Below are 17060 nucleotides of genomic sequence, written 5' to 3'. Positions count from 1 at the left end.
CCCGGCCATTTTTTGGTTGCAGCCATCATTGTTGTTTGGCGGGTCCGGGCTGGGGATTCGAACCCGCCACCTTAGGTGTACGTGGCTGGCGCCCTAGCCGGTTGAGCCACAGGCGCCGAGCCACAGAATCCTTTTTACTGCGAACCAGTTTCCAGGGGCAAATCCTATTCCCCACCCCCAGTGAGACCATGTGACCTTGAAGATTTTGATGGTGCTTCTTCCGCTTTAAATCGTGACAGGCCGGCCAGCATCCCTGGGCACGTGGGAAACCTTCTATTTGCTGGGCACGTGTGTGAACGGTATTCTCCTAACAGCCCTGTGAGGTCAGTGGTTTTAGCCCTATTTTAAAGAGAAGGAAACTAAGGCTCAGAGAAGTCCAATACCACATGGCCAGTCTGCAGAGGAACTGGATTCAAACTCAAGCCTCTCTGATTTCCTAGACACTTGTCTCGAAGGATCATAAGCTTGCAAAGAAGCTCAAGTCATCTACTTAACAGTTGTCATTAATCAACAACTGTTTAATGACACGGGGATGTGTTAGCACCTATGAGGCCTTGGGGACACACTGTGTGTTCTGAGGGCGCTCATGATTCACCAGGGGCACAGAGGAGGTTTGTTTATTTATTTATTTATAGACGGAGTCTCACTCTGTTGCCTTGAGTAGAGTGCTGTGACATCAATATAGCTCACAGCAACCTTAAACTCCTGGGCTTGAGCAATCCTCTTGCCTCAGCCTCCTGAGTAGCTGGGATGTACCACTACGCCTAGCTAGTTTTTTTTTGCGGGGGGGGGTTGTTTTGAGACAGAGCCTCAAGCTTTAGCCCTGGGTAGAGTGCCATGCGGTCACAGCTCACAGTTTAAACCTCAAACTCCTGGGCTTAAGCAATTCTCTTGCCTCAGCCTCCCGAGTAGCTGGGACCACAGGCGCCCGCCACAATGCCTGGCTATTTTTTAGTTGTAGTTGTCATTGTTTGGCAGGCCTAAGCTGGATTCAAACCCACCAGCTCTGGTGTATGTGGCTGGCGCTTTAGCCGCTTGAGCTACAGGCACCACCACTTGCTAGCTTTTGATTTTTAATAGAGATAGGGTCTCTCTCTTGCTTAGGCTGATTTTGAACTCCTGATCTCAAGCAATCCACCTGCCTGGGCCTCCCAGAGTGCTAGGATTAGAGGCATGAGCCACCATGCCCGGCTGGCCTAGAGCAATACATTTGATAGCTGCTGACTCAAATCCTCGCTTCCTCCTCCTCCCCTCCGGGTTCTTCCTGCAGCTAGACCCACACCCCCACAGTGCAAGACCTCAGCTCCCAGGTGACCTCCGCCCCAGATGCAGCTCTGATCTCCCAGGGGACTGAGGCTTTCACGTGGCACAGAGAAGTCCGGGCTGTGGCCAAGTCCCTCTCTCTTCCCTTGGAGTTCCTCTGCTCTCCCTCACCTCTCTCCCACTCGGGTTCTCCTAACCCCTGTTTCTCTGAGCCATCTGGGGGAAATCTCCCTCCCACCCATCTAACTCCTCAAACACGCCTCCCATTGTCCACCGTCTCCACCTCAGAACGTGCAGTCTCGATCTTGGAATTTTGGAGCCTCAATATTCCACAAACTAAATTTCTAAGGGGGAGCAGAGGGAATCAAGCCCCCCATCCATCCCTATTTGGAGCTTGCTAACTGTGAGAATTTAGACAAGTGAGGGGAGCCCCAACCCCAGCAGAGGGGCAGAGAATTCCAGGACAGATTTTGGAGAGGGCTTGGCAAATACAGACTATGTCCCCCTTTCAGATCATTTGATAAAGCTTTTTTTTGTTGAAAGCTTTATTGAGATTTAATTCACTACCCATACAATGTACCCATTTAAAGCGTACAGTTCAACGGCTTTTAGTATATTCACAGAATTGTATAATCATCGCAATTTTAGAACATTTTTGTCACCTCCAAAAGAAATCCCATACCCGGCTCGGCGCCTATGGCTCAACCGGCTAAGGCGCCAGCCACGTACACCTAGGGTGGCGGGTTCGAATCCCCAGCCCGGACCCGCCAAACAACAATGATGGCTGCAACCAAAAAATAGCCAGGCGCTGTGGCGGGCGCCTGTGGTCCCAGCTACTTGGGAGGCAGAGGCAGGAGACTCGCTTGAGCCCAGGAGTTGGAGGTTGCTGTGAGCTGTAATGCCACGGCACTCTACCCAGGGGGACAGCTTGAGGCTCTGTCTCAAAAAAAAAAAAAAAAAAAGAAATCCCATACCCATCACTTCTGATGTTCCCACTATGCCCCTCCCCAACCTCCCAGCCCTAGGTAACCACTAATCTACTTTCTGTCTTTATAGATTTGTCTATTCTGGAAATTTCATATAAATGGAATCATACAATATGTGGTCCTTGGTGAGTGGCTTCTTTCATTTAACATAATTTTTTTCCTATTCTTTTTCCTGATCAAATACCTCAGATTGTATGCATAATGTTTTCTGTGTTCTTCCATGTTGTAGCATGTATCAGAATTGCATTCATTTTTATGATTGAGTAATATTCCATTGTATGGACATACCACATTTTCTTATCTATTTATAGATATATATATATTATATATATATTTTTTGAGATAGAGTCTTACTTTGTCACGCTCAATAGAGTGCCACAGTGTCATAGCTCACAGCAACCTCAAACTCTTGGGCTCAAGTGATTCTCTTGCCTCAGCCTCTTGAGTAGCTAGGACTACAGGGGCTCGCCAGACGGCCCAGCTATTTTTTTTTAGAGACAGGGTCTCACTCTGGCTCAGGCTAGTCTCAAACTGCTGAGCTCAAGCAATACACTCACCTCGGTCTCCCAGAGTGCTAGGATTACAGGCGTTGTCTATAAATTGATAGGAATATGAGTAATTTCTGCTGTCTAGCTATTATGAATAATGCTGCTATGAACTTTTTTTTCTTTTTTGAGACAGAGTTTCACTCTGTCACCCTGGGTAGAGTGTAATGGCATCATAGCTCATAGTAGCCTCTAACTCTTGGGCTTAAGTGATCCTTCCGAGTAGCTGGGACTACAGGTGCCTCCCAGAACATCCAATTAGTTTTTCTGTTTTTCGTAGAAATGGGGTCTTGCTTTGCTAAGGCTGTTCTCGAACCCCTAAGCCCAGGCGATCCACCTGCCTGAGCTTCCCAGAGTGCTAGAATTACAGGCATGAGCCACCATGCCCAGCTGCTAAGAAGTTTTGTGTGCAAGTGTTTTAAGAGAACATATGTTTTCATTTCTTTTGGGTATATACCTAGAAGTGAAATTACTAGCTCATATGGTAACTCTGTTTAGCCCCTTGAGTCATTGATAAGCTTTTCCAAAGTGTTCAAATTTTTTATATCCTCTCCAACACTTGTTACCCCCTTTCTCTTTCATTATAGACATTCTAGGGGGTATGGGTGTAAAGTCTTACCTCATGTAATTTTATTTGCATTTCCCTAATGGCCAATGATGTTGGACATCTTTCCATGTGCTCAATGGCCACTCGTCTATCTTTTTATGGACAAAAATGTCTATTCACAGTCTTTCCCCTTTTACATTGAGTTTTCTTTTTGTTATGCATGGTAATTGTTCCTTATAAACTCTAGATACAAGTCCCTAATAATATATATGATTTGCAACATTTTTCTCCCATTGTGTGAATTGCATTTTCAGTTGTTTTGTCTCTCAAAGCACACCAATTTCTAATTTTTGTTAAAGGCTCATTTACCTATTTTTTTTTTTTTTTGGTTGCATGTGCTTTTAGTGTCATATCTAAGAATCCATTTGAACTTTGTATTATAACATAAATCCAAAGTCATGGAGATTTATGCCTCTATTTTCTTCTAGGAGTTGTATAGTTTTAGCTCTTACCCTTAGGCCCGATCCATTGGAGTACTTTTGTATATGGTGTGAGGTAGGGCTCCCACTTCATTCTTTTGCAAATGAATATCTCATCCTAGCACCATTTGTTGAAAAGACTATTCTTCCTCATTGCATTTTCTTGGCATGCTTATGGAAAGTCAACTAACCACACACACACACACACACACACATATACACACACATATACCTATATATTTCTTTTTAATTTCAAAATATTAAGTGATCAACTGACTATAAATATGAGGATTTATGGATTTCTAATTCTGTTCCATTAATCTATATATCTATTTCTATACCATATTCTACCCTATGTTGATTACTGTAGTTTTACAGTAAATTTTGAAATTGGGAGGTGTGAATCCTCCAACTTTGTCCTGTTCCGAGATTATTTTGACATTGAGTGCCCTTTTCTTTTCTTTTTTTTTTTTTTTGAGACAGAGGCTCAAGCTGTCCCCCTTAGTAGAGTGCTGTAGTATCACAGCTCACAGCAACCTCCAACTCCTGGATTCAAGCGAGTCTCCTGCCTCAGCTTCCGAAGTAGCTGGGACCACAGGTGCCTGCCACACCACCTGGCTATTTTTTGGTTGCAGCCGTCCTTGTTGTTTGTTGGGCTGGGCTGGATTTGAATCCACCACCTTAGGTGTATGTGGCTGGCGCCTTAGCCACTTGAGCCACAGGCGCCGAGCCAAGTGCCCTTTGCTAAGTGATTTCCTTACTTGAGAAATCAGGAAATTTCTCTTGGAAATGTTTATGATGGCAGAAAAATACAGCAGGGAAAGATAAGTGACTGGGCGGCACCTGTGGCTCAAGAAGTAGGGTGCTGGCCCCATATACTGGGGGTAGCAGGTTGAAGTCTGGCCCTAGCCAAAACTGCAAAAACAAAGAAAGAAAGAGAGAGAGAAAGAAAGAGAGAGAGGGAGAGAAAGAGAGAGAAAAGAAGGAAGGAAGGAAGGAAAGAAGAAAGGAAGGAAGGGAGATAAGTGACCTATGATAAATACTTCTGGCACTATGGGAGGCCAAGGTGGGTGGATTGCTTGAGGTCACAAGTTCAAGACCAGCCTGAGCAAGAGTGAGACCCCCATCTCTACTAAAAATAGAAAAACTGAGGCAAGAGACAAGAGGATTGCTTGAGCCCAAAAGTTGGAAGTTGTTGTGAGCTATGATGAAACCATGGCACTCTACCCAGGGCAATGGCTTGAGACTCAGTCTCAAAAAATTAAATAAAATAAAAAATAAATATTTCTGGAGGCTGCCAAGAATAGCCTATTCACATCAGACCCCCACCTTGACCCTGGACCTACCAGAAAGCAGCTGGATGAATCACAGTGAGATTTCCCACCACTGCTCACCGCCTCCCATACAGGATGGACTCTATCTGAGCCTATACTCTGCCTGTTGGCTTGAATTGAATTTGCTTGGCATACAAGGTTGGGCATAGATATAGATCCAATTTTTCTCAGAAGGAGAGGTTTAAAGGTGCAATTCGGGAATGTCCAGCCATGTGGTAAGAGTTTGAGAATATGGCAAAGGTCTGTCTGACCTTCAACTACAAGATAGTGTCATTTCCCCCTGGCTTATCACTATTTCAGTGCCCCCGCCATCACACAAGAAGGATAACAATCGTTGCCCTGCCTACCTCACAGGGGTTCCAAGGTAACCCTTCCCAGAGATCTCTGTCCTCAGATGGAGTGTGGGGTCCTCTCTTTCCTCCTACAGCCTCTTCTGAGTTTGTTTCATGGTAGTGCCTTTTATTCTACATTCAAATGACTGCTTTTCTCTCCATCTCCTCTGGCCTGGGAGCTCCGTGACAACAGAAGCTAAGCGGGCCCAGAACTTGGCACATGGCATAGGGTAGACGCTCAAGGCCCATCTTTGTTAGACAGAGTGGAACTGAAAGAGCTCCGAACACATCGTAAGAGCTGGCTGCCCCGGCACAGAATGACGGTTCTCTTTGCAGCCCATGAGAAGGGACGTTTCCCACCTGTGGCAACTATTGGTAAGACCCCAAACAGTCACAGTTGGCTGCCTTTCTGCTGCTTGGCTTCCAGAGTAGAAGCGATGGACCTCCGTGCTCATGGTGGACACCATGATAGTCTCCCACCTGGAAGTTTCTCTGACGCAATGGCCATGTGTTTGACTTCTTGGATACTCTGTTTTCCTCTATGTTACTCAGCACACACTGACACAAGGACTCAGAACGTGAAAAAGAAAAGATGGTGGCCCAACCCCAAATTGCCACTTGCCTTTAGAAGGTAGGCAGCTGACACACACACACACACACACACTCTTTTATTCATTAATTCACTATGGTAGGCCCCATGTTGCTGAATACAGGATCCAAAGGTGGCAGGGACATCATCCTGTCCTCCAGAAGCTCACAGTCCAGGGGGGCAGTGGAATGATCAAACGAATGATGAGAATGTGAGTGGATAAGATTTTCTGTGTGGGAATGTGCTCTTCTTCCGTCTGCTCTCAAGATCCCTCCCCTTTCACCCTCAAGGGGGTTTTGTTTTGCCATTCTAGGGCCTCAGGAAAATGAGAGGCAGGACTAAAGAACAGTGAGGAAGAACTCTCATTTTCTGGGTCATTTCTGAATTTCTCCCTCATAGCAAATAAACAGAGTAATGAGTAAAGTTGAAAATTATTATTATTATTATTTTTGAGACAGAATCTCACTTTGTCACCCTTGGTAGAATGCTGTGGCGTCACAACTCAACAGCAACCTCAAACTCTTGCGCTTAAACAAACCATTCTCTTGTGTCAGCCTCCTAAGTAGCTGGGACTACAGGCGCCCACCACAACGCTCAGCTATTTTTAGAGCTGAGGTCTCACTCTGGCTTAGGCTAGTCTCAAACTGGTGAGCTCAGATGATCCAACCTACCTCAGCCTCTCAGAGTGCTAGGATTACAGGCGTGAGCCACTGAGCCTGGCCTCAAAGTTGAAAATTAGAGATCAAATCAATTCGCATAAAGAAAGAGCTTCACACCCACGATGGATGGCTATTATTTTTAAAAATGGGAAATAATCAGAATTGGCAAGGATGTGGAAAAACTGAAACCCTTGTGCAATACTGGTGGGGATGTAGAAGGAGGCAGCTGCTGTGGAAAACAGTTTGGAGGTTCCTCCAAAAGCCAAACGCAATTATCATATGGCCAGCAGTTCCACTCCTAGGTATACACTCAAGAAAATTGAAAACAAGGGCTCAGTGCCCATAGCTCAGAAGCTAGGGCACCCTCCACATACATCAGAGTTGGCAGGTTTGAACCCAGCCCAGGCCAAACAACAATGACGACAACAACAACAAAAATAGCTGGGTGTTGTTCAGGCGCCTGTAGTCCCAGCTACTTGGGAGGCCGTGGCAAGAGAATCACTTAAGCCCAAGAGTTTGAGGTTGCTGTCAGCTGTGATGCCACTGCACTCTACCGAGGGTGACAAAATGAGACTTTGTCTAAAAAACAAAACAAAAAACCCCCCCCAGAAAATTGAAAACAAGGACTTGAGGATCAGTACCCATAACACAGTGGTTACAGTGCCAGCCACATACACTGAGGCTGGTGGGGTCTAATCCAGCCTGGGCCTGCCAAACAACAATGAAAACTGCAACAAAAAATAGCCGGGCGTTGAGGGCAGCGCCTACAGCTCAAAGGAGTAGGGTGCTGGCCCCATATGCCGGTGGTAGGTTCAAACCCAGCACCGGCCAAAAACTGAAAGAAAAAAAAAAAGAGAGCTCTTGAACTACTGGGTGGTGTCTGTGGCTCAAAGGAGTAGGGCACCAGGCCCATATGCCAGAGGTGGTGGGTTCAAACCCAGTTCCCAGCCAAAAACTACAAAAATAAATAAATAAATAAATAAAATAGCCAGGCATTGTGGTGGGTGCCTATAGTCCCAACTACTTGGGAGGCTGAGGCAAGAGAATCACTTAAGCCCAAGAGTTGGAGGTTGCTGTGGGCTATGAGGCCACAGCACTCTACGGAGGGTCACGAAGTGAGACTCTGTCTCAAAAAACAAAACAAAAATAAACCAAGGACTTGAATACAACGTTGATAGCAGCATTTGTCACAATACCCAAAGGTGGGCGGCGGCTGTGGCTCAGTGAGTAGGGCACCAGCCCCACATACCGAGGGTGGCTGGTTTGGACCCTGCCCCGGCCAAACTGCAACAAAAATATAGCTGGGCATTGTGGCGGGCACCTGGAGTCCCAGCTACTCAGGAAGCTGAGGCAAGAGAATCGCCTAAGCCTAGGAGTTAGAGGTTGCTGGGAGCTGTGACACCATGGTACTCTACCAAAGGTGATAAAGTGAGACTCTGTCTCTAAAAAAAAAGGATAAATATTGTACTATTTCACTTACATGTGGTTTCTAGAATAGGCAAATTCATAGACACAGAAATTAGAGTAGAAGTTACTGGGGGTTTGGGGAGATACAGAAATGGGGAGTTATTACTTAAATGATACAGAATTTCTGTATAGGATGATGAAAAGTTCTGAAAATCATGGTATGATCGCTCAACTTTGTGAATGTACTCTATCTCACTGCATTGTACACTTAAAATGGTAAAACTTATGTTATATATATTTTACAAAAACAAAAATTTAAGAGGTTAAAAAAATTAAGAGGTTAATTCTATCCTGTAATAAAGAACTTATACAAACTGGACATGGTGGCTCACACCTATAATCCCAGCACTAAAGGGTAGGGGAGGAAAGAGGAGGAGGTGCAGAAAGTTTGGGAGTATTCGGTAAGTCAGAGATTTGGGATCAGCTGTGTGCCCCACCTAGGGCCTGGCACGTTGTAGGTACCCAACTCATGGAATGAATGAGAGATTTGTAGGGAAAAAGAATTTTGAAAATTTCTATGGTTAAACATATACTCCTTAGAATATTCTGTGAGAAATCCAAGTTAAGACTAGAATTCTTCTAAAATTATTTATCTCACGAAACTTTACTTCTCTGAATACGACTCCTTGTTAAGCCTAGGGTATACAGGGCTCTGGGCACGTAAGTGGATTTAGATAAGGGGAACCGTGGCGAGTGGCACCCACTTAGTTTCGAGGGTCAGGTGGGATTTCTCTAGGAGAGGCCCGGGTTGAGCCTTACAGAGCCAGGAGAAGGAAGAACATTGCAGGAGAGGAAGCACAGAGGCAAAGGCTATAGCAGGGATGCTGCGGGCTGATCCATACAGCTTTGCATCTCAGCCAACTGGGCCTCAAACCGGAAAACTGAGGCGATGGGAATGACCTACAAGAAGACCACGGACTGCATGGGGTCTGTATTGAAGCTTCCTCTGCGGCCGAGGGTACCTAAAAGAGAGAAGTCCCCGGAGGACCCTGGTCCTGCGCAAGTAGCGCCAGGGACTTGTACACCGCCTGTCTTGAGCCAGGTTGTCCAGCAGAGGGCGCGTCGGCGAGGAGGTACTGAGGCCCACGAGCTGCCGCTCTAGCCAGAGTCTGGTCATAGAGTCTCACCGCTTCCGGCCCTGCCGGGGGCGGGGCGGAAAAAGGAGCCGGAAGTTCGGTGGGCTCCGGGCGTCGAGATGGAGGAGGGCGAGTACGAGTCGGTTCTCTGTGTCAAGCCAGAGGTTCACGTCTACCGCATCCCGCCGCGAGCCACCAATCGTGGCTACAGGTGACCTCCCGCTGCCAGGCCAGGCTAATCCCGATTTCAAACCTTTCCCGCCACCCGACACACCCACTGCGGGAGCCCAGGACTGTCCTGGCCAGTTTAGGGGCGAGGGGGAGGTGATGCTGCGGCTTCTTCCAGTTGGAGATCTGAGCAAGGAAGGGGACCCAGAGTTTTGGCGGTCTCAGTACGACGCACGGTTCTCCTGCCTGCAGGGAAGGCATGAAAGCCGTGTCCAGCGGCTGGGGATCCCGGTGGGCTGCCGGGTACTCTGAACTTGGGCGGGGATGGTGGTGCCGCAGACCCTCCTCTTTTGGCACTAACGGATGACCACGAGGGGTTCTTTGAAAAGCCTTCAGGGGGAAGGGGCATAGTCGCAGGAGGAAATCTTTGAGGGGAGGGGGCGGAGCCTCGAACCGGCTAAAAAGGACCTGTCCCAGGGAACTTAAAGCTGATAGCTGAAGCCCAGGGTCCTCTCCCCTAGCCAGATCCCTTCGCACGAATTTCAGTCTTGATCACAACCTGGAGCAATTGGGAGGAATCCACACTTCTCTAGTGTAATCTTCACCTGAGTTGAGTAAACACACAGGTACTTGTAAATAGAGTATCTTTGGAAGGAAACACAGGCAACTGCCTTAGGGGAGTGGCATCGGGAGACTTCCTTTCACTCTGTATCCTTTTGTACTGTTTGCATTTTATTACCCTGTGTATGCATTACTTGTTAAACACAAGGCAAAAATATTAAAAGAAAAAAGATATACTCGATATAGACAACCTGGTTTATGGCTGTTTTGTGCCAATGAGTGGAGGTGGTGTTGGGGGGTGTTCATAATTGGGAGGAAGGAATGGCTCTTGAAGGCATTGTTTGTCCAAGCTGTTTGGTAATACAGGATTGGCTTGTCTTACAAGAACAATAGCATGTCCACATATCTGTCCTCTTACTGCTTTCCAGATATTAAAGTGAGCTCGTAGTACATGTTCTAGGGAACTAATGTTTTATTGAACACTTTATTAGATCCATGATGTAATTTTAGTGTGAAAACAATAATAACAACAGAAATACATTTGCTCTCTATCATCTACCTAGAGATGGACCTTCAAACCAGAGATGGTTGTCTACCCTCATCCCCTGTTGGGTCTTTAGTAGGATGGGGTTGGTTCCCCTTAGAGCTCTCCTTACTGTGAAGGCCTGTTCAAGGCCTGTTTCTCCAGGCAGAGGAACTGAAACTGAGACTGCTGACTTATGAATTGAGAGTCTGCAGTTTGTGTGACCCCGCCAAAACAACCTGTGTCCAGAGTTCTTGAGAGTTGGCATGTGCTTAGGAACTTCCAAGAAAAGCCTCTTGGCTCGGCGCCTATAGCTCAACCGGCTAAGGCGCCAGCCACGTACACCTAGGGTGGCGGGTTCGAATCCCCAGCCCGGACCCGCCAAACAACAATGATGGCTGCAACCAAAAAATGGCCGGGCGTTGTGGCGGGCGCCTGTGGTCCCAGCTACTTGGGAGGCGGAGGCAGGAGACTCGCTTGAGCCCAGGAGTTGGAGGTTGCTGTGAGCTGTAATGCCACGGCACTCTGCCCAGGGGGATAGCTTGAGGCTCTGTCTCAAAAAAAAAAAAAAAAAAAAAAAGAAAAGCCTCTTGGAAACACCCGTGGTTCTTGCTGTTTGGGGGATTTACCTAGCGGCTTCTTAGAACTCAGATGTGAAGTTATTGTTTTAAAAGAACCAAACAAGACCATGGCTGCAGGTCAATGGTTTCCTGGTTTTCTTTCTGCCTGGGATACCTTTGAGAACCTATTTCTTTTTTTTTTTCTGTTTTTGGCTGGGGCCAGGTTGGAACCCACCACCTCCAGTATATGGGGCTGGTGCCCTACTCCTTGAGCCACAGGCTCCACCTGGGAACCTATTTCTGAAACACCCAACCACTTTTCTCACATATAATATTGCTCTCGCTCTCTCTCTCTCTTTTTTTTTTTTTTTTTGGAGACAGAATCCCATTTTGACACCCTCAGTAGAGTGCAGCACTTGTTATAGCTTACAGCAACCTCAAACTCTTGGGTCTCAAAGCGATTCTCTGGCCTCAGCCTCCCCAGTAGCTGGGATTACAGGTGCCCTACCGCAATGCCCAGCTAGTTTTTTTTTGGTTTTTTTTAAAGACAGTCTTTTTCTTGCTTAAGCTGGTCTCCCAACCCCTGAGCTTAAGCAATTTACCTGCCTCAGCCTCCTGCATTGCTAGAATAACAGGTGTGAGCCACTGTGCCTAGCCTCTTTTCTTTTTCTATTAATGATTGCTTCAGCAGTGTCTTGAACAGAAACAATAGGCCCCATAGCTACTTCCTCTACAGAAAGAAAACTAGAAGCACATCGGACTCGGGGAAAGTCTCTGTGGTCTAGAACAGGGGTCAGCAAGCTACAACTTGCTGTGTTTTCGCCCACAAGGATGGTTTTTACATCACTAAGTTAATGGTAAAATTTTTCTTTTACTGTTATTTGCATTTATTTCATGTTGCATCTATTCCCGTGCCATAAGTTTTTGTTTCTTCAGTTTCTTCTGGGATATCTTTTCCTTCTGCGCTACCTCCTCTTCGGGTTTGGGAACAATTTGTTCCTTTTCAGGAAAGATCATCTCAATGTGGCAGAGGGAGCTCATGGATGGGTTCATGTGACCGTGAGCTCTGTAAGTTCGGTGACGCATCTCGGGTGCTTTGTTCACTTGGATTTGCTCGATGACCAGAGAATCTCCATCTAAACCCTTAAATTCAGCACTCTTTTTGGGCCACCAAACCTGTGTCCAGCCCCACTGTTTGGCCTGGGCACACCTACCAACGCCACCATTGTAAAGTCGGAATGGTACACATTGTTTCTTTAGCAGTCCATCACCTTAACCACTCGGCCACCCCGTCCATTGTTTCTTTAAAGTGACATCCTTCATATACTTGGTGGCTTTTCATATATGCACACCTTGATGGCCTGGGCAGTTTCACGTGTGTTCTTAAAGTGAACACGAAGATTTGAGCCTCTTGACTTGCATGACTTTGTGGGATTTTCTGGGTCAGGTGAATAGCAAACCATTTTCACAAATCACCTCAGGCTGCTTAGGGGAAGAGCTGTTGGTTAATTTTTATTTTGTTATATTTTTATTTTAGAGACAGGATCTCGCTTTGTCACCCAGAGTGGAGTGCAGTGCTACAATTATAACTCATTGTAACCTTGAACTTGGGTGTTCAAGCAATCCTCTCTCACCTTAGCCTCCCAAACAGTAGGGACTACAGGCAGGTACCACCATGCTCTGCTAATTTTAAATGTTTTTTGTGGGGGGGGGGTCTTGCTCTGTTGTTCAGGCTGGGCCCCAAACTCTGACCTTGAGCAATCCTCCCACCTCAGCCTCCTAAAAGGCTGGGAATATTGTGCCCGGCAAAGAACAAACTGTGAAAATGATAGGAATTTCAGATTTTAGTGTCTGTATAATTTTATTAAAATACAGCTACTTCTACAGAGTGGAAAATACTCTGTTAAAATACTTAAAGCACCAACATGTGCAGAGTCTACTACTTTCACTCTCTAACAGCAGAATTGCCTACAAAGCCAAAAATATTTGCTGTTTGGCCTTTACGGAAAACATTTGCCAAGCCCTGGTCTAAAACAAGCAGCCTTTCCCATTCCTATCCCCAGTGTTGGAGTCATGGAGCAGGAGCCCCTCGCAGAAGCTCAGTAGTGTTTGTCCCCTTAGGGCCGCAGAGTGGCAGCTGGACCAGCCGTCATGGAGTGGTCGGCTAAGGATCACTGCAAAGGGGCAGGTGGCCTACATCAAGCTGGAGGACAGGACGTCAGGTAAAGACAAAGAGGGCCACGCTGGGCTGAGGTGCTGCACCTCCTGTTTTAAGAAGGAGAAGGCAGCCAGGGCCTGGCAAGGCTGCTCAGAGGTGACGGGAACTTGCCTGGAAGTCAGCGACACGAGAGTACCCTTAAGCTGCCTTTGTTCCCCCACCTGTCCTCAGGTGTTAAAAGGAGTATTTCTTGTCAAGCACTTGTTCCTTTTGGGAGTCCTTAGGAAAGTAATAACTTTGGAGGCCAAGGAGAGGGAGCTTCGCAGATCATCCCAGAAGGAAGTAAGAGCCCTTCCGTTTGCCTCAAAGATAAGCTGCTGCGCCCTGGTTCTTCCTCAGGGATTTTGTTTATCAGCTAAATGTGAAGTCCCCAGAGCTGACTGTGCCCGTTAACTGATAGAGGCTGGGAACTGTCCTACTCAGCTCTTTTCTGTGGTGAGAGGACAAGCCAAGCTGGGCTGTGCTGGGTTCGGGTTATACTGGAGAAGCCTCTCTGGAGGCCTTGGGCCACTGGTGCCTCTGGTTGTGCTATAGAGGGGTCGTTGTTTGGAATACAGTCCCAGCCTGAAACCCACCCTGTGGGGATCAGGCCCATTGCCTGCTCAGTCAGGTGCCACAGCATTGGGTCCTTTGTTTTTTTCTGATATAGATTTTCCTTTGGAGCAAAAAAGCGGGCAGAGATTTAGGGGCAGAACGGGCTGCCTTTTCTCAGAACTTAACACCACTTCTGCCTGAGCTGCTGGGCCTTGGACAAGCCACGTGACCTCTGAGCCTTGGTCTCTGTATTGAAATGAGTATCACATTAGTTCCTCCTCACAAGATTGTTGGAAATAGGAAGTGAGCAGATCTGTATCTAATTGCTTTGTGAACCTGCTCAAAGCATTGATTGATTCTTCCGGAGCAAGGGGTAGACGGGAGGTTTTGGCTGCAGAGCACTTTGAAGAGGCAGCCGCCATGGTTAGGGCAGAGAATTGCTGAGATATCACTGACCCTGTGTCCAGCCCCACTGTCATACAAGGAAATGGCAACACCTTTTGTTTTGGGGGGAGTTTGGGAACTGTGTCTGTAACATGACTGCCTAAGGTGAAAGCCACTGCCTGGGCCTGAGCCTCATCTGCAGGACCTGCCCAGGGTGTTGGTAGCTCATGCCTGGGTTTTGTTTGTCTCACTGTGGAGTGAGGCAGTGAGGACATTACTCTAGGCCAGGGATTCTCAGCCTTTTGACAGTGAGGCCAGATGAGGTTTTGTTCTGAAGAGCTGTGGAGCCCAGTGTGAGATAGCAGCATCCCCGGCCTCTATGTGCCAGATGCCAGTAGCACCTCCCACATTGTGGCAACCGAAAATGTCCCTAGACGTTGCCAGGGGCCTCTTGGGAGACAAAACTGCTCCAGGTTGAGAACCACTGCTCTGGGCTGGAGGCCTCCAGGTGAGTCTAGAATGGAGGGCAGATGAACTAACAAGAAGCTGCAGGCTCTAGAGCTGTCAGTTTTAGTTCACTTCAGCCTCGATTACACAGTCATCTCCAAACCAAGGCCTCGGAAGATATTTGGTTAAATGCTTAAAGCACCAACAGAGGTCAACACATGCAAAAATGATGCCAGTCATTAATGCCTACAAAAGCTGCGTGTGCGCTGCACTTGTACAGACAGTTGATGCCGAGGGGATGCATTTCACAGGGGCCCCTTTTAAAGCCAGTCACTCTTGTGCCCTAAGATTGAATTAAGTCATCCCATTTCACAGTCTTCGTTGGGTGCAAGAATGACTCGCTTTTTCTCACTGGGCTCACTGACCCTTCTTACAGTCCTGCCTTAGGTACTAGGCCTTTTCTGAAAGTGTGGTGCACCTAGGCCAGGGTGCTCAGGATCCAGGCAGGTAACCTGAGAGAGTAAAGCAGAGGGAATGGGTAGGTGGCAGCTCTGGCCTCCTCATCTCAGGTGGGGATGGATGCCCAGCACTGGTAGAGGGAATTTTAAAGGAAGCAAGAAATTTGGATTGTTTTACATGTGATCTCATTTTGAATTGGCAATTAAATAAAACATGCTAAACTGTGGGCTGGGTTTGACCTGTCAGCCATCTCTGACTTAAACTTCTTAGCAGTTCTATTTTTGCGTCTTCTTTCCACCACAGTGGCTTTGATTTGAATCCCAGAGTAAGGTTTGCCCATCTGCCTCAGCTCACCAGAGTTGCTCTGCAGGAAAAAGGCCCCAGTAGTGTGATAGCAGCACTTGGCTGGGAGGGGGATCAAGGCTCACCCTAACTTGTACTTTTAGGGGAGCTCTTTGCTCAGGCACCGGTGGATCAGTTTCCTGGCACAGCTGTGGAGAGTGTGACAGATTCCAGCAGGTACTTCGTTATCCGCATTGAAGATGAAAACGGTACGTGTGGGTCTTGGTGAGACCCTCCTCCTGAGAAAGGTTTTCTCTACTGTGGAAAGTGGGACTGATCGTGTGCTGTCCTCCAGGGCGACGGGCATTTATTGGAATTGGCTTTGGGGACCGAGGTGATGCCTTTGACTTCAACGTTGCATTGCAGGACCATTTCAAGTGAGTGGTTCTGGGAGACACGTGCTCATGCCTCCTCCATTCTTTCCCCAGAGAGAATGATCTCCCAGGTTAGGGTTGGGTGTGACTTGTGTGCTAGCAAAGCCTTAGGAGGACACGGTTCTCCTTTGGGGTAGGCTGCCTTCTCTCTGCTCTGCCAGTCCCCGTGTCTGCTGTGAATTCTCCTTCTCCCAAGACCTGTCTCTCCATCACACTCAGCTGGGCCAGACTTCAGGCTGTCACATCTGTGCCCTTACCAGGCCCCTGAGCAGCCAGAGTCCTTGTTAGGCTCCTTGACTTTTGGGGGGCTGTTGTTGGAGTAAATGGTGCTTTGATGCCCAGGCCACCCAGCCGATCCTCTTTATGAAGCTAAAAGGGCAGGAAAGTCCTCCTCTGCCAACTGCAGGGCTCTGACACTCACTGCCAGTGAGCAGGCAGGGCCCAGCCTCTCACCTGGCTCTTCCCTGACCTGGCGCCTCTGTCCCATGTCACTGCTGGATGGTGTTGTATGGAGGGTAAGAGATCTTGGTCTTGCCCTCTACTTCTCAGCATCTTTCTTGCCTCTCATCTACCTATGAGCTTGGGGGAGGGGGGTTTATAGAGACCAAGTCTTAGTTCTCATGCCATTGTCAGGGAGGAAAGGGCCAGGCTGTCACATTTCATGGAGACTGTGTTAGAACCCTCTACTTAAATGGTCTTCCTGAACTCTCATAGCCATCTTTAAGACCTATCAAATTTCCAGCTTATTGTGCATAAGGAATGAGGAAACAGATGTGCATGCAGCTGCTTAAATGTCAGAACCGGAACTAGAATTCAGGCCCACCTCTCAAGCCAGCACTCTTTCTGTCATCCAGCCTGGGCAGGTGGCAGGCAGCAGTGAATGTGGGATGGTTGGGATAGTCCTCACTGTTTTCTTCTGGTTCTCTCCCTAGGTGGGTCAAACAGCAGTGTGAATTTGCAAAACAAGCCCAGAACCCAGACCAAGGCCCCAAACTGGACCTAGGCTTCAAGGAGGGCCAGATGATCAAGCTCAACATCGCAGTGAGTCCCACCCTTGCGTGGCTGTGGTGGCCATGGTCGTGTAGTCATTATGATCCCCCAGCCCATTCGCAGTTCAGTTCCATCAGTTCAGCAGATGTTCATTGGCTAGCTGCCTTGTGCCAGGTCCTACACGAGGTGACCAAGAGGACTCTTGATCTTTTTTTTTTTTTTT

At 47.5% G+C, this 17060-nt stretch overlaps 1 protein-coding gene and 1 pseudogene across 1 annotated transcript in view; one reads left to right on the top strand and one right to left on the bottom strand.

Annotated features, from left to right (window-relative positions):
- Window positions 1-9316: 9316 nt before the first annotated feature.
- Window positions 9317-17060, top strand: part of NECAP2 (NECAP endocytosis associated 2) — a 17375-nt gene continuing 9631 nt past the window's right edge. The window contains exons 1-5 of the mRNA XM_003783867.3: window positions 9317-9488; window positions 13211-13311; window positions 15578-15682; window positions 15769-15850; window positions 16780-16888. Of these exons, the coding sequence (XP_003783915.1) occupies window positions 9397-9488; window positions 13211-13311; window positions 15578-15682; window positions 15769-15850; window positions 16780-16888 (489 nt within the window). The 5' untranslated portion in view covers window positions 9317-9396. The remainder of the gene's footprint in view (window positions 9489-13210; window positions 13312-15577; window positions 15683-15768; window positions 15851-16779; window positions 16889-17060) is intronic.
- On the bottom strand, window positions 11993-12602 carry LOC111723221 (annotated as a pseudogene).

Source organism: Otolemur garnettii, unplaced genomic scaffold (assembly GCF_000181295.1).
Source record: "Otolemur garnettii isolate 467f Iridium unplaced genomic scaffold, OtoGar3 scaffold00009, whole genome shotgun sequence".
In the NCBI taxonomy this organism is placed as follows: Eukaryota; Metazoa; Chordata; class Mammalia; order Primates; family Galagidae; genus Otolemur; species Otolemur garnettii.
This window is presented reverse-complemented; position numbering and strand designations above follow the sequence as displayed.